General features: G+C 32.5%; 1 protein-coding gene across 1 annotated transcript; it reads left to right on the top strand.

Moving 5' to 3' along the window:
• The first annotated feature begins 1887 nt into the window (after positions 1 to 1887).
• LOC118183934 (uncharacterized) lies at positions 1888 to 23306 on the top strand. The gene is made up of 4 exons (XM_035353550.2): positions 1888 to 2017; positions 6273 to 6421; positions 21797 to 21909; positions 22966 to 23306. Exons 1-4 carry the CDS (start codon positions 1962 to 1964, stop codon positions 23092 to 23094), a joined length of 447 nt encoding a protein of 148 aa, XP_035209441.2. The 5' UTR covers positions 1888 to 1961; the 3' UTR covers positions 23095 to 23306.
• Positions 23307 to 24086: the final 780 nt, after the last annotated feature.

Here is a 24086-nt window from a genome sequence, read left to right as displayed (position 1 = left end):
AGTTTTTACTCTGTTGGAGCAATAAATTCTATGAAGTGTCTCTCGGTCAGTCTCAAAGGATTAGGCTCAGAACCAGGTCGTCCATATTTGCAAGCCATCCCAGAATGGTATTTCTCGATAATATCTGTATTAAAAATTACGAAATAAATCTTAAACACTTATTTCCTCGATAAAACTCCAGACAGGATTAAGCATGATTTAATTCGCAATAATAAATGAAGGCGTTTTATCTTTGTTGTTGCGAAGCTAACTTTCTTTAGATTGGCAACAAATTTACTATCCTGCTGTTTCAAATGTAAATAAGCAATGGCCGTCATCAAAAAAATTATTAGGCTTAGCGGCACTTAAACAACTTTAAAATTACTAATTCAGAAGTCAAACAACAAAAATCAGCGTTATACCTACAAAAACTTTTGTAGGTATAACGCTGATTTTTGTTGTTTGACTTCTGAATTAGTATTTATTCGGCGTGTTATTGTGTCTTAACTTTAAAATTGTTGATAATTCTAAAAATATTGCATAGAGATTTACTAAAGGCATAGAAAAGTTAACCAGAAGATAAGAACAACATAATTCAATCATTTTTAAAGCAAAAAATGTACAATTTACAAACATATAAGAGTAAAGAAATTGAGATCACTGAGCCGGGTAACAGAGTGGATATATATATAAACATATTTATATACGTTTGGCGGGGCCGATTGCAACCAAAATACGAGGTGCACATCTACATGTTATAGTAGTTCTATATAAAAATTTCAACGTTCTAAGGCTACTCGTTTTTGAGTTATGGGAGAAACGCACTTACGTTCGTACAGACGCCACGAAAATTTCTCTTCAGAATTCATTTTAAAGCAGTTTTATAATTTTTTTTTGGAGGAAAGGAGTCTTTTATTCTGTCCTTACGTACAGATATCACTCAAAAACTTCGTTAAATTGCATTCGAAATCGGTAAAAATGGATATTTTCGTTGAAATATGCTGCCTGAAACTTTTCTCGATTATAATACTTCCTTTGTACTTCGTACAAGGAAGTAAAAATATATAAAAAAATGGGGGAGGGAAGAAAACAACCGCATATCCTCACACAACTTTCGTATTTAAAAACTTTTAAGCTGTATTATTGAGAAAATACGTTTTATGCGAGAAGCATGACACTAGCATAATTTAACAATTTAAAACCTCTGCTTTAATTAGTGGATGTAGACTATCGTAACTGTGTGTAATTGTGACAAATAAAATTAAATTTCTAAAGAAAGTGGGAATAATTAAGCATTTTATTTATAGTTTTCTTTATTTAAAACAGAGAATGATATGTATCATAACTCATTTTCAAGCATATTGAGGTGGAATACGGTAATTTCTTTTAGTATTCAAAGCAATACCGATTTTCGTCAATTTACAAGTGAATTTGCATTTCGTGTAAAAATTTCTAGTTTAAAAGATTTCTTCTGAAAAGCTTTAGTTTCTGAAAAAGATTTTGAAGCTAAAGTTTCATTTAAAAAAAACATAGCATTATACTCGTAAATATCATTCTACAACACGTTAAATAGAACTGATAGCATTCAGAAATGATTGCCAGAAACAACGCCATTAAAGCTCAAGTAATTTCGTCATTTAATACACTACTTCGCATCATAATTCATCATTTTTTACAGTCAGTCAAAAAGCTTCTTAAGCTGTGTGTGAAATTTTTGCAATAAAAATATATGTACGAATTACAGTTAAAATGTATTTATTATAGAAATAGTTGTCGATGTTCTCCAGAAAATAATAATAATTTTCACATTTTGCGTTCAATAATATTAAAAAGTCTTTTGTTTTGAATATACCGTTTTGATAAAATTTATTGGCAACAATAAGAAATGAAGTTTATCGTTTAAATCAGAGTAGATCTGTTTGCATTTCAAATTAACTCTGTAAGTTTTCTTTTAAGCTGTTATAAAGGTAGTTTTTCAAATAATGGAAAGCATTACTTCCTGTCATTTAAATTCAAAAAAGGTGAACGCGAATGTAAGGTATGGCTCTCATTTTCCTAGATTTTACATATATTAAATAAAAATGTTTATTTTTATCGAGTTTCACTGCTTTTTCTCATCCAGCACTTTAACTAAATTATTAATAACGGAGTATGAATTATCACCAATTTAGGTGCTACTTTGGTAGACGGTTGCACGGTTTTTGGCGATTTATATTGGCGCAATTGTTGGCGCGGTTTTTGTAGTCGTCAGCCATCTTGAAAAATGCTGTTTTTACGTATTTTACGCATAGTCAAGTATTCGAAACTTTAAAATAAATAAATATCGTTAAAAATAATGGATTAATTTTTTGTTGAAAACGTTGTTTTTTAAGATGGTTGTCATAAGTGTATCGTTTGAGCATTGTTTCTAGTTTTTCAATGCAATGATTAATTTCCGCAGGAAAAAAAAAAAAAAAAAAATAGGTGTCGCCTTTCGAAAATTTCGAAATCTTTCCACTGTAATTGTAGCTGTGAGAGCCGCAAGGCTTTAAATCAAGGAGGTTAGAATAAATGGAGAGAGAGTCCTTAGTTTCCTCCCCGATCTGAGAATGAAACCCTACTTAACAAGCGGCGGCCACGTTTGTAAAACATTGCGTTATGACAGTGAAATGTACATTGCGGAAGAGGGGAAAAATCTGAAAGTTTTCAGATCGGGTGCCTTTTTAACTTTTTGTGTGTTACCTTTATTTATTAAATATCATGTTCTTTGCACTGAAACCATAAAATTCAGTTCAACAGCAATGTCGCAAAATAATTTTAAAATGAGCCTATCTTTAGAATTTCCGATACACAATTCCACGCGCTGGAGATAAAAAGGTTTCCCCGTAGAGTGTTGCCATTGCTCGCTTTTAAATCGTCGAGTTTGTTAATAAAACATTCGTTAAAGTTTTAAAAAATATGAAATGGTAATCAAACAAATTCCAAATTTCAAATTTGGCCTTTCGGATGCATACATTCGCAGAAGGATTGCGTCATTCAAAATCGGATGGCTCTAGGTACCGTTGTTTTATTACAATGCAAGAAACATACATACATTTATGCAGATTCTTCAAATGAAATACAGGGCGATAATATTTGCAACAATGATTTGAAAAGTGATACGCCGTTTATAGAGTTCCGACGCAAAAGCGCAAAACGAAAACAATTGTCCTTCAGAGACAAAGCTCCTTTGGACTAAAAAAGGGACATTTCTATATCTCTCGTTCTACAGGGCCGATTGACGAAATTCAAATTGCGTTTTTCATGTCTTAAAAGCGCGACTTAGGATATGTATTAGATTTATATATACTATTGTTTTAATGCAGGTATTATGACACAAAACTGGACTTTTTCTCAAATGTCATGGCAATGTTTTTCCGTTTATCGGTTCTACTACTCAAATTATGCCTAAATACTAAATTTTCTATTTTAAATTTTGGCCTATTTTTTTTCATTTTGGGCCAAGAATAATTCTCTTGGCGAACTTCTTAATTTACGGCAACCTATTTTCCTTTCCCTTTTTTTCATTGCAGACGAGTGGAAAATAACCCTTGAAAAAACTCATCGTTCATACTTTCATATAATTTAACAAACTGCGTAAACTACATTTGGCGTTATTATCGCTTATAACAAAAAAAAAAAAAAAAAAAAAAAAAATTTCAAAACGTGCCAATATGGGAATTGATGTATATCTTAGAACATTTGAATGAAAAACTCTATTTTTTTGCAGGTGTGCCTAGAAATACATCTACTTTAAGATGATGTGAAAAATTTTATAGGTTATGAATCAAATTTTTTTCTAAAAATTTATAAAAAGTATTTAAAAATACAAATTTTAAAAGTAAAGTCATGAAAAATGGGCGAATTTTATTTGGAATGAACCTAAATTTCGAAATGTGAAAGGAAGGATAAAATAAGTTTAATAGAAAAAGGAATATTAACAGATATATACCAAATTCAATTAACATCGAGGAACTAAAATTTCGAGAGCTAATGTTTTAAAAACTTATCATGAGATTTTTACAAAACTTGGCAGTTTGGCATAATTGAGTCATAGAATCGAAATATTGAAAAAAATTCGCATGCCATTTTGTAGAGTCATTAGGTTAATTGGAAGCAGAAAGATGAAAAATATGCAACCGCCTTCGACGGGAATCGAACCACGGACCTCTGGAATACCGGCCCAGCGTGCTACCGTTACACCACGAAAGCACGCTAGGGAAGTGGGAGAAATACCTTATAATTTCAGAAAAAGTCCTATTTTGTGTCAAAATACCTATATTAGCTCAGTATCCTAAGTCGTGCTTTCGCGAGATGATAAATGCAAGTCGAATTTTGTCAGTCGGCCCAGTAGGAACTGGAGATATAAAGCTGTCCACCTTTTTTTTTTCGCAGTGTACGTGTTTCTAAGCTGTTACTTGCACGTATTTTATAGTTGAAATATGTTCAATTTATAATGAAACATTTTGTTAAATTTTTGTTTTATAGTAATAAAGATGATAAGTATAATTTACTATGTACGTAAAATTATTAAGAAAAAGTTCGAAATCTAAATCCATGGGTCTAATACATTAAAGCCTTTAAAAATTATGTTTCTGCATATTTCAAGGATTTGTTTTAGTTATATTAGTTACCTTTTGGTTGTACTTTCCAATTTTTCCTTTAAGATGTGATATTTCTGATTTATTCACAATATTATCATAAGTTATTAAAGAATCATTTTATATACAAATGTTTCAGATAGAGGAAAGAAAGTTATTTTATCTTAGTATGCTTAATACATCAGCTTTTTACTGGTACTTGACGCAAATAGTACTTCATTTTTTTCCCTTTTTTAAAGCATTTATTGGCATATTTTAAAAATTTAAATATTTCTTAATTTCAATTAAAGACACGTCTTAACTTTTGTCCATTTATCAATTTTTAGAAAAGTTTTTATGGAGGGAGGAAAACTGCTTTGGTGGAAACTTGAGAAAAGCGTTAATTTTGAATCAGCTTTATTAAATCAGATAACTTCTTGAAATCAGAAAGATTAAAATGCTGAAAAAATAGAGATAAAACCAACAACTTTGTAATAACAAGAAAATAAATATTAGTAAAATAAAAAACATTTATACGAATTTAATGATTTCAGTTTATGCTTATTTCATATTTATGAATCTCAAAGAAATTGCCTTGAATTAAGCTGAATAACAGAAATATATCTATATAAATATTTTGATACGTCTTAGTTACTTTTACTTTTTTAGTTACTTTATTACTTATTTAGGCCTAGAAATTAGCAAGTTTATGAAAACAACTTTTAACAACAGAACAGTTTATCTTGATCAAATGCACAAATTATATTCGTAATACATCGATTTTAGTGGATAAAATCTAGCAAATTTAATAGCTAAAATCTTTAATGCGCAAATTTCAAATATCACCCAAGTTTTTCTGCTGTGACCGCTTTAACAAGGGAAGTATTTATTTTTTAAATCAAAACTGTTTGATATTATACATATGCTAATAAGATGGTAACATATGTCATGCACCATTTTTTTTTGCGCAAATTCAGTATTTTAAACATATATCTTATAAATGTGTTTATTAGGCATTTCCTTGTTAAAGTGTATAAGGTATTTCTCCCACTTCCCTAGCGTGTCTTCGTGGTGTAACGGTAGCACGCTGGGCTGGTATTCCAGAGGTCCGTGGTTCGATTCCCGGTGAAGGCGGTTGCATGCTTTTCATATTTTCTGCTTCCAATGAACCTAATGACTCTACAATATATGCTAATAAGATGGATATGTAAAGCACCATATTTTTTTTGCGTGAATTTAGTATTTTAAACATATATCTTGTAAATGTGTTTATTGGGCATTTCCTTGTTAAAGCGATCTTCGCAAAAGACTGGGGCGATATTTGTACTTATAAATAAACGTATAGGTGCTTTAACAAGGAAGTAAGGTTTAATACTTTTATATATGTGTTATACAAATGGTTTTAATATTTTTAAACCTGCAGGAATAAATGTGTTTAATATTTTTAAATGCGCTAAATGTAAATGTGCTCAGCAATTTTAAACCTGTGTAATGTAAATGTGTTTTAGGAAAATGGTTTTTTGAATAAAGGTCGAAATTTTCTTGTGCTAAGTAGAAAATATAAGTCTTTAGAGAACTGCTTATTTATATTATTATGTTATAATAAAATTGCTCAGTGAAAAAAAAAAAAAAAAAAAAAAAAAAAAAGAAGAAATTGATTAATTTTTAAGGGCAGTTTAATTGTATATATTTCAGATGCCACCGACACTGCAAAGAGTGCAATTTAAACGAGTACTGTACTTTGTCATGCAGATGCCATGAACGCTGGCCTGGTGTTCCACTTCCTAAATTAATATTACCAGTGGTATCTCAAACGGAATGCGAGGATGTTTGTTGCAAACGAGGTAATCTAAAGAAGCCTAAAGTATTCGAAACTAACACATTATTTTTGTATTTACTTGCTATCGCTACCACGCTAGTAGTACTGCTCAAATTTTCAGAATAAAAAACTCTGCAACCATGCGCATAACCATTCTTCAGACAACCATGCTCATAACAATCCTTCAGTTAAGGCACACTACTACGTTCGACACCCAAATTTTGGAGGATAAATAAATCTGTTATTGGTGCTTTTTAGCAGAATATTACTTCAAAGGATGGAAACAGGTGATAAGCATATTATCAAAGTATAAATTTTGATTTTTACTTCCTTGTACGAAGTAAAAAGAAGTATTGTAATCGCGAAAAGTTTCAGGCAGCATATTTCAACGAAAATAACCATTTTGACCGCTATCGAATGCAATTTAACGATGTTTTTGCGCGATATCTGTACGTAAGGACAGAATTAAAGACTCCTTTCTTCAAAAAAAAAAAAAAAAAAAATATATATATATATATATATATATATATATATATAAAACTGCTTTAAAATGATTTCTGAAGAGAATTTTTCGTGGTGTCTGTACGTACCTATGTATGTATCTCGCGCAACTCAAAAACGAGTAGCCTCAGAACGTTGAAATTTTCTATATAGGATTGCCATAACATGTAGATGTGCACCTCGTATTTTGGTTGCAATCGGCCGCACCAAACGTAAATATATATGCATCCACTCTGTTACCCGGCTCAGTGATCTCGGTTTCTTTACTCTTATATGTTTGTAAATTGTGCATTTTTTGCTTTAAAAATGATTGAATTATATTGTTCTTATCTTCCGGTTAGGGTTTTTATGCTTTAGGAAATCTGCAAGCAATATTTGTAGAATTAATAAAAATTTAAAAGCTGTTTAAGGGCGGTTAAGTCTAATATTTAAATAACAGGGCGGAGATGTCTGTTTACATTTGAAACAGCAGAATAGTAGATTTGTTGCCAATCTAGAGAGACTAAGTTTCGCAACAACAAAGATAACGCCTTCATTTATTATTGCAAATCAAATCATGCTGAATGCTTTCTGAAATTCTTCCAAGGAAATAAGTGTTTAGGATTTAGTTCGCAATTTTTAATATAGATATTTTGAGTTTTCATGTATTTTTGCCTTATTGCGAAGTGAGAGCTGAAATAATTGAATGAGAAATACTGAATCGTCTGTGAAAACTGTCTCTTTTTTGTTTTGTTTGCTTAATTTCTTTCATACACGGTTCTAGATTTTTTATAATATTTGAATAGAACATGTGGGAACGATTAGATAATTCTTCAAATTGTATAAGTTTTGTGCATTCTCAGTTATAATATGTACGAAATATAACACTGTTAAGTGAACCTAGCGCCAGAGTGTCGCTATGGTAAACAAATAGAGTGAATTTTAAAGAGTGCATCTATTCTATTGTGGTTTATGCGCTATCGAAGAAAGAAGTTTTAATTCAATCCAATAAGTTTAAATGAAATGCAAGAAAAAATGCATATAATTTAATATTCCGTAAAAGGAAGTCATGCGGTGTACACATCAGATTTTGTTCTTACATTTTAAGTAAATGTGTTAAATTTCAGGGTTACTAGATATGTTCCCGCAAAACTATTTACGTATAGAGAATTAAATGGAATAAAATCTAATTTATAAACTAAATTGTCTATTAAATATACTTGTTCCGTCTGCGTGCACATGTCAATGCTTGCGACTGCGCACGCCTCAAGAGCTCTTGGATATTTTTATTGTGTGAGAATGTGTGTGTCAGCAGTTTGAGAGAACTTATGTTTGCAAGTCGACTGCAATTAACCTTTAATACCAAAAGTTGTTAAAGGTTAATTACAGTCCAACTGTGTACAATACTTGGCCGTTCAGGAGCGGAGTCAATGGATTATCTGAGTCACCGACAAATAACGAGTCAGTCAGCAATTTCGATTTAAAAATGAAAGTGCCATTTTATTGATCAGATACTGTATAACAGTTTTGAGAAAAACTTATATTATATTATGAACTCTGTTAAGAGTATTTTAAGAACAATTTCTTTATTATAATTGCATTGTGGTATTTTATTAAGAGTATAATGTTGATAAAAGCTGCCAAAGATTTAAAGTTACTTGCTTTGGAACTAAATATAAATTTATATGAAAAGCTAATTGTTTCTGATTTAAATTTAGCGACTAAAAATAGTGAAGCTCTTATATCCGACCCATATTCGGTAATAAGAGTAAATCTATAGTAGGGCATCGTAAATCTGAAGAAGCCAGAGTATTACAATTCGAACAAATTAATTTGGGGAGATATAGAACAAAACTGGAAACTACTGGATTACGATCTGAAATCAGATTTCGCAATAATGGTGAAAACTAAACAAAAGGAGACAATTCTAATTCCTTAGATACAATTATTAAAAGTATAAGAACTGTAAAGCTCAAGGTTCCAAGTAAATCTGAAAAATAGAGTTATTTTTTCTCTTCTTTAGAAAGAGCTCTCACGACATAAAATGTGTCTGAGAAATCTAAGTAAAAAATATTAAATTTATTAGGGGAGTGTGCTTTGAAAATAATCGTTTAGGCCCACCAGCTGCCGAGCGGTAAAAGTTGCAGAACACTGGTAGTTCGTCCTAGGATTCCCGTCTTGGCGAACGGGTTGGCTGCATGGGCGTTTCATTGTTTTTCCCAATGTGTATACGAGCCAGTTTCCCTTAAAAAAACTTCCATGGGGCATCCCTCCCTTTTCATGTAGTGTCTAATGGCGAAACAAGTATTAAATAAAAAAAATTATAGCTTATATAACAGATGACAATATAAACGACTACAAAGTAAAAGGTATTGTTCTTAAAGAATTCGAACCTCCATCACAAACTGCTTTAGAGAGTTTTAAAAACGCTCAGCGCCTAAATGAGTCCCATGTGCAGTTCGTGTCGCAATTAACGACGAATTTTGAATATTACTTAAAACTGAGGAAAGTGTCTGATTTTGAAACAGTACAGCAGTCATTATAATATCAGACAGACGTTTTGAAACATTAAATCGAGAAACGTCAGTCCATATTTCTGTAAGGCAAGCTGAAAGTTGGTTTACCCCCAATAAATGGCAAAGGAAGCAGATTTATTTTTCCCGGTGAAAATTCTTTACGGAAAATGTGAACAGCTTTAAAAAATCTTGAAACAAATATAATATACGTCGAAAAATGTTTCAAAGGTATTGTTTGCCCATGTAAAAACGTCTTAAAGTGTGTGACGTCTGTGAGGAAAATAATTTCTTGGCAAAATACCCAAATTACTTGAAACTGCCGGTGAACGATCGAGTTGAAATAGTCAAGCATAATAAACTACGTTTTAATTGGTTAAATATCTCGCATTCTGTGTTTAACTGCGATTCAAACATATTATGCGTTTGTTAATATAGACATTACATTTCTCGAAGCAGAACGTTTCTTTCGACGGCGCCAATAACTGTATTTCAGCTAAACATAAAAAAGAAAAATTTGACACCAGTAGAAATGAAAGGGCTGCAGTCGAATAAAATTATAACTACAGACTTTGAAGGCCGCACCTGCAGAACCGAATACACATCTTCTTACCAAAAAGCTTAGCTTTCATGAATCATAACTTTCAAAAAGGAATATAATTTTATTAATGCATTATATTATTTATCGAATCGGAAGTTAATGAAGTTAAATTATGATGAGTGCTTGACGGAGGACCTGAATGCAGCTTTTTATCGCTATTGCAATTGTATTAGGTTTAAACGATGCACCTTTAACAGTGAAATGCAGAGTAAATGGAACAGTAAACAATCAGGATAAAACTGGGTGTAAGAAATTTGGACATTTAGTTGTGCCGAAAATAAGTACAGATGTAAATCCACCAAAAAAAAAAAAAAAAAAAAAAAAAAGACATTTGTATTTAGGAATTTAACAATGTTAAATCAGCGAATAATAAATTTTACATACAAGAACGAGTGAACATGTCCTGGGGCAGAAGTATTTTACGAATTATTACGACCAGGACAATTCCAGTTAAAAGATTCAAATCATATCCTTCAAAACTCCAGCACTTAGAATCCCTGCAAAACTCTGTGCTTGGGTTTGTGGTTTCCGGTGGGGGGGGGGGTCGTCGGTAAAAGCTAAAAGAGTTCACCATGGAATTGTTTAAGAGGACTATGATTCAGATCGAACTGTTAAGAGGTTCTGTGGAACAGAAAATATTAGAACAACCATTCCAAAAAATAATGTAACAGCAATATGTGAATAACATTAGTATACGCAAACTCATAAGCGGAATGAAGAAGGAAGATACGTATGTTGTAATAATGCCGCTGAAAGAAGACCCTATTCCTTTAGGAAATTCAAAAGATTTTTGTTCTTAAAAGGTCAAATTCACTAAGGAAACAATTAGTGAAAAACCCTGAAAATTTCAAATTATTATTTATGACCCTCATAATTGTGGGATGGCATCGTTTATTATAATCGGATGACGCGACAAGCTGTGAGAATAAATCTTTTATTTTTCCGATGATAGAAGTCAGACGATTCCGCCATTAAGACGATGATGCGACTTATGTAAAAGACGGTCGATTCTCTTCATTATTCTATTATTTAAATTTTTGAATAATAGTAAATGCTAGCTGTCAAACTTAAAATCTTAATAAATAATATCTTATAAAATCTGTCCTTAAAATGCGGAATATATATATGTAATGGACACGACTTGAATGATTTGATCATGAATGCAGTACAAACTTGCATGAGAATTTCCGATGAAACAGGAATTTTCCCATAATTCACTGAGAACATAGAATAACAAACACGTGTAGCTTTCTTCATAATTACGTAGAACTGGCCGAAGAATGTAATGACAAAACCCTTTTGGAGGCACTGAAATAAAAACACTGAGACATAGATGCGTAGATAATTGATGTTTAGAGAGTCCATTCATTTTTGAAGAAGAAGCAGTCGAGTAGGATTAAATTCCTTTTTTATTTAAATTACCATTTTGTGGCCACAATTAGCTTGGCACTCTACTCGTGCCTATTAAAGAACATTTACAATTTTTGATATTATTTCCATAGAAACGAATATCGCAGCTCATACATGATGGCAGTAAAGCATCTAGCGAAGAGGAAAGCACAAGCAAAAGTGACGCATCAGTTCACAGAAAGAAGGGAGGAATTCAAAGGTTCGGTTTTTAGTTTTGGTTTACAATTTGGTGATTGGTCAACAGGCATCTGCATTAACGGTTACGTAAGACCGCATGATTATTTTGAATGACGCAGTTTAGACTTAAGCGCTATTTTTAGGACAGATAGATGAAGTTTCCAAATGAAATAAAAAATAAAAGAGGTTATACTGAATTAAATTTAGAAGTTTGCTTTCATATTTTTTATCTTACACAATAAAATAAAAAATAAAAGTAAAATTAATGACTGCTGCGAACTAATTTACAATATCATTTAAATTCAAAGAGCATATGTAAATTAAGTGCACGTATCTAAAACCATGAAAAAATATATAATGTTCCAAAAAATTAATGTCAAATTCTCTTAAGGAATTTTTAAGACCAACTTAAATTGTATAAGTGAATAATTGTTGAGCAGGCAGGAGGCAGACTTTTTTAAGGGGAAGTTGCCTCTAAACCTAACTCTTCAGTTACTCAATTTGTGTTTCGTCATCCATATAGGCAAGAATAAAAGTAAAATTCAAAACCAAAAGTAAAACCAAATGTTATGAATTACTAAAAATGAAATTTAAACTAGTAGGAGTTTAGCAAGTAAGATGACTAAAAATTAAAATATTAATTAAATGTCAATTAAGAGTAGAAAGCCAAATTTTTAAAAAACCATAGTAATTTAAAAACTGTTGCCTATTGAAAACTTCCCCTACACGAATTATGCATGTAAACCCAAAATAAACTATATACAATCTATCAAAATATACAATAATAATAATAATAATAATAATAAAAAGGCTAGTAAATAGCAAATTAAATTTCTTAATTAAAATTTATATTAGCTTTATACGAATAGAGAATATTTGTTAAATTCAAATTTCATTCCTTACAGCAATGGTACAAGAGAATTATTTAAATTTAATTTAACTTTACTATATTCTTGTGAGACAAATACATATATACATATATATAATTTATTTACTAAAGAAATATTGATTATATTATCTCCTAAGATTAATTTTAGTAGAATTATCTTAAAAGAGTGAATCCACATATATATATAAGGAAGTACACTTTCATAGAACTGAATCATAGCAATGTCCTAGGCTTTCAAATGCGTATTTAATAGATCAGTTTTAAAAACCTAAGCTTGCCAGCTAAGCAAATGTTAATCTACCAGCGACAAATAATTTTTTAAAGTAAACTTTAATATATATGCAAATTAAACTAATTAAAATGACTTCTTTTCATTTTGGGAATACGTAAGAATTTTACAGTAAAATACATTTTGAGAAAAAAAAGTTTTTTTTTGGCAAGGTATTAAATCACTTTTATTTACATGCAAGTATAAAAAAAACTTATACAAAGCTTCAATCTCTATTTTCGAAAATTGTTTTAGTTTTTCAGTTACTGAAAATTTGATTTCTGAGTGACAAAGTGACTACATTTTTGAGCGTGTACCATTAAGATAACGAGATAACGATTTTAAAGATTTTATCATTATTCAGTTGGAACACTACTTATAAAATTTTCAGTAACCAGCTTAACTTAATTTCAAAACTAAATAAACACAAGCTTCTATGCTCTCAATATGTTATAAATTCAATAATAATGAGAACTAATGAAGAATATGGAACCCTTGTGTAAACTCTTAATTTCAACAGCTGATAGTTCTTATCGTATCAAACGTAGCACTGGATAAACATTATCATAAATATCATAAATATTACATCCTTCAGGGCATTTTTAAATCCATGCTGGGCATTTTCAAATGTTAACGCTTGTGTTTAAAGCATTTAATCGCTTTGAAATATGTTAAAGTTTAAAACTTATGCAATTAAATTAATAGAAGGGTAACAGTAAATGCTTTGGGACAGTGTGGAAGACTTTGAGACACTAAATTAATAACTAATGGAGCCATTAAACTCGAAAATTTGCACTCTCGAAAGGTTGTAAAATTATTTTACGGCCTCAATTGCTTCGATGTACTATAACCAAGAACATAAATCAGAAAATATCTTTAATAAAACTGTTAATGTAATTTTATGTTTACTTGGATTCTTTGGACTCTTTTCCATGACCTGTCATATAAGATGAGTCTTGTATTTTTACAAGCACTAGGAAATTATTAAAAAAAACTCTAAACCATTTTACTTTGAAGAAAATTAAGCAAAGCGTGCATATTTTAATGAAAATTAAACAAAAGATATACTTTATTTTTAAAATGTTCATATATCTTTAAGGAGGATTCACATTTGTTCGTAAGGAATGCTCTTACACTCACATCCAAAAGTTAAGCACGAAGATGTAAAATGCAAAAAAATCAACAAATACTGCTTTGATTGGCACGAAATTCGGCAGGAAAGTGGCATATATATTTATGCATGAAACAAAATCAATACTTATATACAGAAATGAAAACATTATTGCATTTTTGTAAGTTATCAGATAATGACATACTGGCGACTTGAACAGAATTATGTATAAAGTGAAAATAAAGAGCATGAAATGAAAAAAAGGACATTAATAAGGTACGTGATCCCCCCTCATCTGTATACAAAGTTTACACCTTGTGACCATGCTTTCAATTAGGTGGTCAACTACCGCAGAATTAAGCAATCGCCATTCTTCTTGTAGAGCAGTTTCCAGCTCTATAAGAGTGGCTGGAGGTGGGAAACGTGAAGAAGCAGCACGGCCGAGAGCATCCCAAAGATTGTCAATGGGATTGAGGTCGGGCGAATATGCTTGCCACGCCATACGCGCAATCCCTTCACTCTCCAGGTAGTCATCGACGATGTCAGCTCTATGGGGACGTGCGTTATCGCCCATTAAAACAAAAGTAGGGCCAACTGCCGCAGCTTACAATCTCACAATGGGATCTCGATACCGGACAGTCGTCAAAGAACCCCATTTAAAGATAAGCAAGTCGGTGCGGTATCCTAATAAAATCCTTGCCCACACCATAATGCTTCCGCCTCGGAATGCGTGATGTTCGGTGATGTTTTGGAATTGGTTGCGTGTTCGTTGTTCAAGCCCTATCCTTATATCCTTGTCATCTGACTTCAAAGCAAATCTTGACTCATCAGTAAACATGGCATTGCCCCAGTCAGACACATTCCAATTGACATGTTCCCGGCACCACTGTAATCGTGCCCCTCTTGATTGGACGAATAGAGGAACATAAACTCGAGATCTTCGGGCGTACAGTCCACTCATATGTAATCTTCGGCGTAGAGTAGCTGCAGATATCGCCTTACCAATGGACGCTGTAACCACTGATGTCACACGTGTGGAGGTCGCTCTGCGATTCCGCTGGCTACAATTGCAATATATCGATTTTCCGCGGGGATTGTAACCCTTGAGGTACCGGCTATGGGCCTTCGGACAACTGTCTGTAGGGTTTGGAATCTTTTCTATAAATGTGAAATTACAGAATGATGAACGCCGAAGAAAAGACCATCATCTGTGATCGATTGTTCTACTTCAATGCGCCCCACAGCACGCCAGCGCTCAAAATCTTCCATTCGTCTTCTGGAAATCATAGAAACACGTATGTCTTGAAAACAAATTGTACGAAAGTTTTAAACACCTTCTCAATGCCTTGTGGAAAAAAATACTTTCACACCTATAACCTGTATTCAGTGTTTTAGAGCCATAAATAATTAGTTAGACAATTTTATGAATTAGATGGAAAGTCAAAATCTGCAATTCGCGATTCTGCTAAAGGTTTGAAAATGAAAAACCGGCCTAGAGGAAAATGAAAAATGGGCCTTTTTTTGTTTTAGGATCAACAACTTATACTGATGGTAGAATCAAAAATATATCTTTCTGACAGCATAAGAAACAGGATTTGATGCCTCTTTTCTCAAAATCCTATCCGGGCGATGAGTGTCTGAGTGATAGTTGTATTAAATATATCAAATTTGACAGAATGGAAAAATTGCTTATTTATCTGTAAGAAATAGCTCTCTGGTTGATTGAATTAGGCAAAGGAAAGATAATAATTTCTGCTTATTACAAAAAAATTTATGTTTTGCTATAGAAGTGAAGGCATTATTTTTATACATTCTAGCTCTGCCTGACTCTGAGGAAGCTTTAACACCCTCGCACTTCCTCATAGGAAAGAAATTAACTTGGGTGATGACATTTGGCGACCCTCCTATGACTCAACCATATACAGTTAAATTGCCAACAATTAAACTACAATCATTTACAGGAGAAATTGAACAGTGACAATGTTTTTGGGAACAGTTTAAATCTTCTATAGATGCCAATCCACATCTTTCTGTTATTGATAAACATGTTTTCATCAGAGGTTATTTAGATGGTGAAGCTAAACGCCTTGTTGATGGAATTAGTGTAATAGGAGACACCTACGAAACAACAACAAAATTGTTGCAGGAAAGGTACGGAAATAAAGATCGAATTATTCAATCACACTTAGATTACTTAGAACATTTAAATGTTATTCAAGACCCATCTCCTACTCATCTAAATGATCTTTACATAGAATGTAACAGAAGAATTCAAGCTTTAACTGCTCTGGGTGAAAATATTGAAGCATACGGTAGAATCCGAGTGCCAAAAATTATTCCTGCATTCCCCAATGATATTTGTTGCCGCTGGATTATCTATGCCAAGCTTGAAAAACTAAACGAAGGTAATATTACTAGATTGATGCAGTTCTTGGCAGAAGAAGTGGAAGGTGTAGTTGCAGCACAAAGAGTTAAAGGTACGTCTTTTTCTGATCACAATGTAAAGTGCATTCTAGAAAATTTTAATATCAATTCCAAAACAGTAAACAAACATAAGAAAATTTCACCATTTTGTTCATTTTGTGATACTACAGGACATTGGCCTCAATATTGTGAAACTGTTACAGACTATGATACTCGTGTTCAGAAACTTAAAAATTCAAATCGCTGTTTTCTGTGTACTACTCGTGGTCATAGAGTTTCAAACTGCCCAAGAAAAAATACTGTATGGTGCACTAAATGCAAGAAAAGGCATCATGTTTCTATTTGTCCTCCTGTTGAAAACAATCAACTGCGGATAACTAACAGTACTGTAAATGACATAACCTTTCCTAAAACAATTTTCACACATTTGCAAACTGCTCGTGTGTATGTTACTGGCCCCACAGGCATTACTAAATTAACACGTTGCATTTTAGATGGTGGTAGCCAAGCAAGTTTTGTTCACACAAACCTCATTGAAAAACTTAAGCTTAAAGTTGTCAGTTCTGCCTCACTTTCAGTTCAAGCATTTGAATCTTTTACTTCACAAGAACAACGTAGATGTGTTCAACTGTCACTTTCAAGTTTGTGGAGCAACCAAGCATTTTTGATCTCCGCATTTGAAAGCTCCAATTCCTATACTACACATCCTATTGCTCCACCAGAAATAGTTCACTTTGCTCAGAAGAAAAGATTAAGAATTGCTGATCCTCCGGATGACGCTTCACTGCCCATAGAAATACTTATTGGTGGTGATCATTATTGGCGAATTGTTTCCACAGAAGCTCCAATCAAGCTTTCAAAATCTTTTGTTATAGTACCGTCAGTGTTTGGATGGGTTCTTAGTGGAACAAGAACACATACTACAATCGCTGAGAAGACTTCTGTCCATCAAGTTTTGTGCATGTTAAAACTGATTGTTTAAATGATCAGGTACGTCGCTTCTGGGAATTAGACTCCATAGGGATACAAGATGCGCAGAAACGAAAAATGACTACTCGAGATGAAGAAATTTTATCAGAATTTCACAAAACTTACAACACTAAAGACAATCGAAGAATTGTGTCTCTGCCTAGAAAACCATTAGTCATACCTTTGCCTACAAACAAAATTATAGCGGAAAACAGATTTCATTCTCTTCAAAAAAGATTTGCATCTAGTGATGTGTTAAAGACACAATATGACAAATGCATGCTGAATTACATTGAACAAAAGCATGTTGAAGTTTGTTCCATAGATGAATCCAATGAGAAGCAAGTACATTACCTTCCTTATCATGCTGTACGAAAGAAAACGCAATCCGAAACCAAGTGTAGAATTGTGTTTGACGCTTCCTCGCATGCTCCAGGAATGATTTCACTGAACGATACCTTGGAAGCTGGCCCGAATCTTCTTCCTGAATCTATTGGTTGTCTAGAAAGATTTCGATTACATGAATTCGCTGTTACATGTGATGGTAAGCAAGCTTTTTTACAGTTGTCACTACACAAAGAAGATAGGGACGTCACAAAATTTTTCTGGTACAAATTAAAATCTGATTCATCTGAACCTACTACTTTTACAGATGAAATAACTATTTACAGATTTACTCGTTTACCATTTGGCCTTATATGCAGTCCGTTTTTACTCTGTGCTGCGACACGAGAATTGGCTGCAAAACATATCGCAGAATTTCTAATTGCTGCACCAATGATAGATAAACATCTCTATATGGATGACTTTCTTGTTAGTATTGAAACTGAATCACGCATTATAATGCTATATCACGAGATCAAGAATTTAATGGCTCTAATGAAATTGCCTATGAAAAAATGGGCTACAAACTCTTTGAAACTCAAAGATGTACTACAAACACATGAAGAATCTCACAAAACGGAAACAACTGTCTTAGGTATTGGCTGGAATACAACTTCTGATACTTTGAAGCATGCATTCAAGACTTCCCTCTGTGTTTCTACAGACAAACCACTTACAAAGAGATGGTTACTCCGCTGCATTGCTAATTTTTATGATCCCTTAGGCCTTTTTTCACCGTTTACTATTCTTGGGAAAATCTTATTCCAAGATACATGGATTATTGGAATCAAGTAGGATACTATATCCTCTGGCCAAGGCACAACAGTTTTATGCCTACCACAACATCAAATTGAAATTCATCGCCCCTCGAGCGGCTTGTTGGGGAGGATGGTGGGAAAGAATGATAGGCTCAATTAAGCGATGCCTTCGGAACACATTAGGTAAGGCTCTTTTGGATGACGCTTGTTTGATCACTGTATTATGTGATATTGAAGCCGCTCTTAACAGTAGACCGATTGTCCACGAATACGGAATAAAAGATGACTCTGAGGAAGCTTTAAAACCCTCGACTTCCTCATAGGAAAGAAATTAACTACTATTCCTTCCCGCCTCACAAATCCTGAAACAAATTTAAATCATTAGTGGAAAAACCGTCAACATTTGATGGACTCCTTTTGGAAAAGATGGCAAAAGGAATATTTGATGGACTTTCGTACATTTCATGAAGTGCGGAATTCATATGAAACAAATAAAATACGGAAAGGGGACACTGTTCTACTACAAGACGATGTTAGACCTCGCCACACCTGGAAAAAGGCCCGTGTTGAGGAGCTAATCCTTGGCCGCGACAAAAAAGTCCGTACTTGTGTTCTGCGCACCAATGGACATACCATTATCCGACCTGTGCAGCTGGTCATCCCCCTGGAGATTGACCCCAGGGTGGGGAGGATGTTGCGGCAAAGCCAGCGAACTATTAAAAATAACATTACCCTTTTTGTGAATGGCATCACTTAGTTTTGTATTTATAAATGTCTTTTGCTTGTTCTATACTTTATGTTTATGTTAGGAAATAAATAAGTATACTACTATCTCCTAATAGAGGCGTCGATTCTGTTCCTTAAATTTTACCCTTAGAAAATCAGAAAAAATGATGGTAGTGCGGTAGAATTTGAGTTGGTCATCTCTGGCGCTACAGCTAGATTAGACACCCCTTCAACACCCAAAAAATGACGAAATAACTTTTGAGTTTGTCAGGACTTGTGTTTCTCTTTATTTGCTTTGAAAACATGATGTGTCCTGAATAGGAACAGGGAGCTTACTCAAGCTATGTTCAAGATTTTGTGTGTAACAGACGACACAAGCAGAAAGGGTATACGAAACCTCCTTTATTTATATCCTTTATTTTCTAATACTTTTACAAGTATTCCCGAACTTCGGGATACAGAGAGCAAGTACTTGTGGTCTGAACGTAAGAATATAAAACTGCTAACTAAAACTCTCACTAAAGCTAACTTTGAATTAGTATACAAATGCCTAGCACTAAGACTGGCCTTTATTTAAAAGGGTACGTATGTAGTACGCCGAGCTGCTGAAACTACAATACGTTTTCAAATATCAAGAGGGCTAAACCTCTGGCCTTAAAGGCAACCAGCAACCGAATGAAAACTCGTAAAGCTGCAGTGGCAAACGGCTTGCTTCCTAAATATCTTTCTCTCTTCCCTAATTCTTGGCAAAAAGCCACAACTTAAATACTTGGGCGTTAGCAAGACAATTTACATAAACAAGTTAAAGCATTTAATTCTGGCCGGAAGTAGAAAATAAGAAGTGATAGTACAGTTTTAAAATAAAATAAAAGTTAGTAAAGCTTAGGATCTTTACAAGTTGACAAGAGTGATTTACACTACTTAAAGTTTTGAAGACAGTGTGGCACTTTCCATGATGAGAATCTCTGTGGGCTTGGTGTAACATTGTGCTCTGATGGCACACACACACACAAAATAGTGAAAATTTTCTGAATACGGGGCACCAGAGCAACAAAAGGGACTGTATCGGCTGTTACTCTATGGCAAAGAAAACCACGATCGTGCTCACAGAGAGTCAATAGATTTCCCGGCCATGCTTATGAAAAACAAAGGATTTAATGTTCAGAGTACTTAATTATTACTCAAGAGAAAGCAAACAAAGTACTTAGAAGAATATTAGCCTTGATTTCGCTCTTCTAAATTATTTTTCAAATTTTTAGGTCGTTTTGGACATGAGCTGGTTTCTATAACTGGTGATAAGAATTCAGTTTAAACCTCAACTCTTGAGTTCAGTCCTCTTTTAATATCTTACGACGTCTAAGAACGTCTAAGAACGTCTAAGAATCATATATATCCGAACTGTCCGTAATTTTAATGTTTTGGAGTGAAGTACTAGCTGGGAAACTGGTTATACAGAAAACTATGACGCCCACTGGAAATGCTTGTTGAAACTATCCTTTTAATTAAGTATCCTCTTCTAACCGCTGCGGTTAGTAGTAGTAGTAGTAGTAGTAGTAACGGAGGACGTGGGCACCATCCCATAATTACCACGATTAACCATTACGGTTAATCGGTTCTACCCACGTCCGCCCTTATCTAGTATTTATTAATAAATCAAAGATTTTTACATTGCCATATAGTGTGCCATATAGTGCCATATAAAAAATAAATAAAAATAAAAATCTTAAAGTAGTACTTTATAGTCCTTCATGAAGTGTATCTTTGTATGTAATTCTTTATAAAATGTCTAAATTTGTCCTTAGTAAAAAAACGTTTGAAACTTATTCCCTCGTTCTTATTCAAGAAGTTCTTCTCTTTCGTTCTTCTTCTTTTCTTCGTTCTTCTTCTTTTCTTCGTTCTTCTCTTTCCTTTAATATTCCTTTCATTTAATCTTCTTTAAATCTTCCTTTCTTCTATCTTAATTTCTTTCCTCCATTTTACATGTACTTTCTTCCTATATATCTTTTATCTTTTTACTTAATATAGCGAATAAGAAATCCATCTTTATGAACTACTTGTTAACATATTCTTTCCATCTTCTACAGAAAAATTTCCTTTTCTTTTTAAAACCTTTATTTGTAATTTTAAACCTTTTCCCTTTAAATCTTTTTCCTTTCAAGCCGCCTTCTTCTGCCTTTCCTTTGAAACCTTTATTTGTAATTTTATGCCTTTTCCCTTTAAAATCGTTTTCCTTTGAAGCCTTCTTCCGCTGCCTTTCCATAAACGATTAAGTTGTCCTTCATTAGCTATATCATCTTGAATACTATTCCTTATTTCCTAAATCTTTAGTTATCCTTTTACTATGGAGTATCTTCATCTATATCTCAATTCCTTAAGCTTCTTCTACTCAACAGCTTCTAACCGCTGTGGTTAGGGAGGGGAAGAAAGAACAACTTGTTCTTCGGTTAAGAAATACAGAAAAACCGAATTAATTCGGGTTTTCAGCTTTAAACCGAATTAGTTCAGTAAACTTAACTAATTCGGTTTAAAGCTGAATTGGCCAAATGAGGAGAATAAGTTAGCACAAAAATTATCAAGGTAGCACGGAAATTGCTGAATATATTATAATACAAATTATCCTTTTCCCATAAAATGCTTAAACACTGCAATATAATATAATTAAATATTTATTATTTACTTTCTGTTTATAGAAAATAAGGGTTGCATAAAATGTGATCACATTCCTCCGCCATTTCTGCGTTTCAATTACAGCACAGAAGATGGTGACTATGACAAGAAATCTAATCTTGCGACGTATCAAACGGTAATTTTTAATTATATGTCTAAGATATTTGTTTTGTATCTAGTTTCATGTAAGATTCATAAAGTTGAGTATTTAGCCCTTTTTATAACTTTAATTAATTTCTAATTTTGAGCCTGTCTAATTAAGATCTTTAATTAAGACACAATAACACGCCGAATAAATACTAATTCAGAAGTCAAACAACAAAAATCAGCGTTATATTTACAAAATTTTCACAGGACTAGTTTCGATGGTTTTACCGAACCACCATCTTCAGCTGCAAAACCGCAAATGAACAAGATAGGAAATAATGATTAGATAAGATAAGAAAGCATGGACAAGAATAAGCAAGTGGCGCCATCTGTTGGCGAAAATTTTGTAAAGTCCTGTGAAAATTTTGTAAATATAACGCTGATTTTTGTTGTTTGACTTCTGAATTAAGATCTTTAATACTTACTTTTCAACGTAATTGATACTTATTTACCTTATGAAAAATGAATTGTTGGAATGCATACCGTTTTGTTTGTCTAAAAATCGGAAACTTCAGGCATTCTGTACTTAACTATATAAATTATCAACATAAATAGTTGCTTAGGAAAAATTAGTTTGGAGTAAGACCTCAGATGTGTTGCTTCATAGTTTGGAAGGAAATTAAAAATGCAGATTTCAATTTACATAGTGTGTTATTTTTCTATACAGCGTAAAGCTGCGAATTCTATTCTTTATAAATGCCATTTTGTTATCAGCCTATGTTCTATGCGTTTGTGTAGGTATGTAGAGGTGCAGCGTATGCGGAGTTCTGGGATATTTTTTCAGTAAAAGAGAGCTTATAATACACTGAATAGAACTGCATGCAAACATGGACTGATTTTTTGTAAGAAAAGAATGCTACAGAGAATTCTTTTTTAATAAAAATCCATCTACCAGTTAGTATTTTTTACATATTTATTATTATTGCATTTCATATTTATTATTATTATTATTTAATGCATTATGAAAGGAAAATAACATTTCTTTTAAAATATGTTCTTTGTGAAAATGCAAGAGTAGTAACAGTAAAATTATTTATTCTTTCAGACGACTAATGAATTTCATGGACGGAATACGTTGTTGTATTGCCAAGGATTAGATAAAAGGTGCAATATGGAGACGCCCCGATTTTTGGAATCATTTCCTATGCACTGTAGAAGTATTCAAAGGTTATAAAGAAGAACTTAGTTAATGACGCAAAATTTAGAAAAAAAATTAATGACCGAAAATTGTTTTACTTTAAATTTAACTCATTAAAGATACTTTTAAAAAGCTTTAAAAAAGTTAAAAAATCCTTTATGACTGATTAAAAAAATAATTATGTAAGGTATAAATTTATGAAAACTTTTAATTGATTAAAATTACAAAATAAATTAATTGATTCTGGAAACCGAAGATTAGAATAAATCATATTGCAATATCACAAATCTTTTCTTTTTTCTTTGCTTTCGCCGACATTTAAACGTCCCTTTCGAAACAAGTGGTGAACAGTTTGAAACATAATATTAGAATATAACCATTTACAAATTTCTTAATTAGATTTTAATTTATTGCTTGTACTTTTCATCGCTTCAGCTTAGTACTTCGAACAATAAAATTCAGTTTTATTTTTCGTAAATCACTACGAATAATGTATATTAGCATGGGAATAATGAATGAATGGTGTCACTGAATGGTGTCAATATGAAATTGCTTTAAGTTTAATACATTGCGAGTTAAAATATATAATTAAAAGTTAACAGAGCGAAATTTATGATACAACTGCTTTCTGAATCATTTTTTCTTTCATGGATGTTGTAATTGGAATTTTATTTTAATAATTTAGGTTTATTTATTCTCTGACAGGAGAGTGATTTTAATTATAATCCATTTCTGCAATTAAACCAAAGAGAAAATGTAGGAAAAACAAAATATGTTTTGAGTATTACGTTTTCAAATCTTAATTCGATGAATTAAATAGAATAATATACCTTTAACCATGTTTCAAATATTTCAAATATTTTTTCTACAGTTAAAGGTTTTCATTTAAATTAAGTTTCTCATAATTAGGTAATTAAGGTTGAATAATAACTTGGCATTTTTTGCTAATTTAATTAAGATATTATCTAAGAAAATTTGGGTTTTTACAAATGAATCAACGAGATTACAAAAAATCATGGATCTTTCTT

The sequence above is a fragment of the Stegodyphus dumicola genome, chromosome 5 (genome assembly GCF_044657685.1).
Source record: "Stegodyphus dumicola isolate Sdum_Otavi_A_Nest chromosome 5, ASM4465768v1".
In the NCBI taxonomy this organism is placed as follows: domain Eukaryota; kingdom Metazoa; phylum Arthropoda; class Arachnida; order Araneae; family Eresidae; genus Stegodyphus; species Stegodyphus dumicola.
The sequence above is the reverse complement of the archived record's forward strand: the minus strand, read 5'-3'. Positions and strand labels throughout refer to the sequence as shown.

What these genes read in the sequence shown, in the direction of transcription:
- LOC118183934 (XM_035353550.2), top strand. Translation starts at nt 1,962, where the DNA reads ATGGAAAGCATTACTTCCTGTCATTTAAATTCAAAAAAGGTGAACGCG. An exon ending in AAGGTGAACGCGAATGTAAG is followed by an intron (nt 2,018 to 6,272) that starts GTATGGCTCTCA and finishes TATATATTTCAG; the next exon opens with ATGCCACCGACACTGCAAAG. An exon ending in GGATGTTTGTTGCAAACGAG is followed by an intron (nt 6,422 to 21,796) that starts GTAATCTAAAGA and finishes TTCTGTTTATAG; the next exon opens with AAAATAAGGGTTGCATAAAA.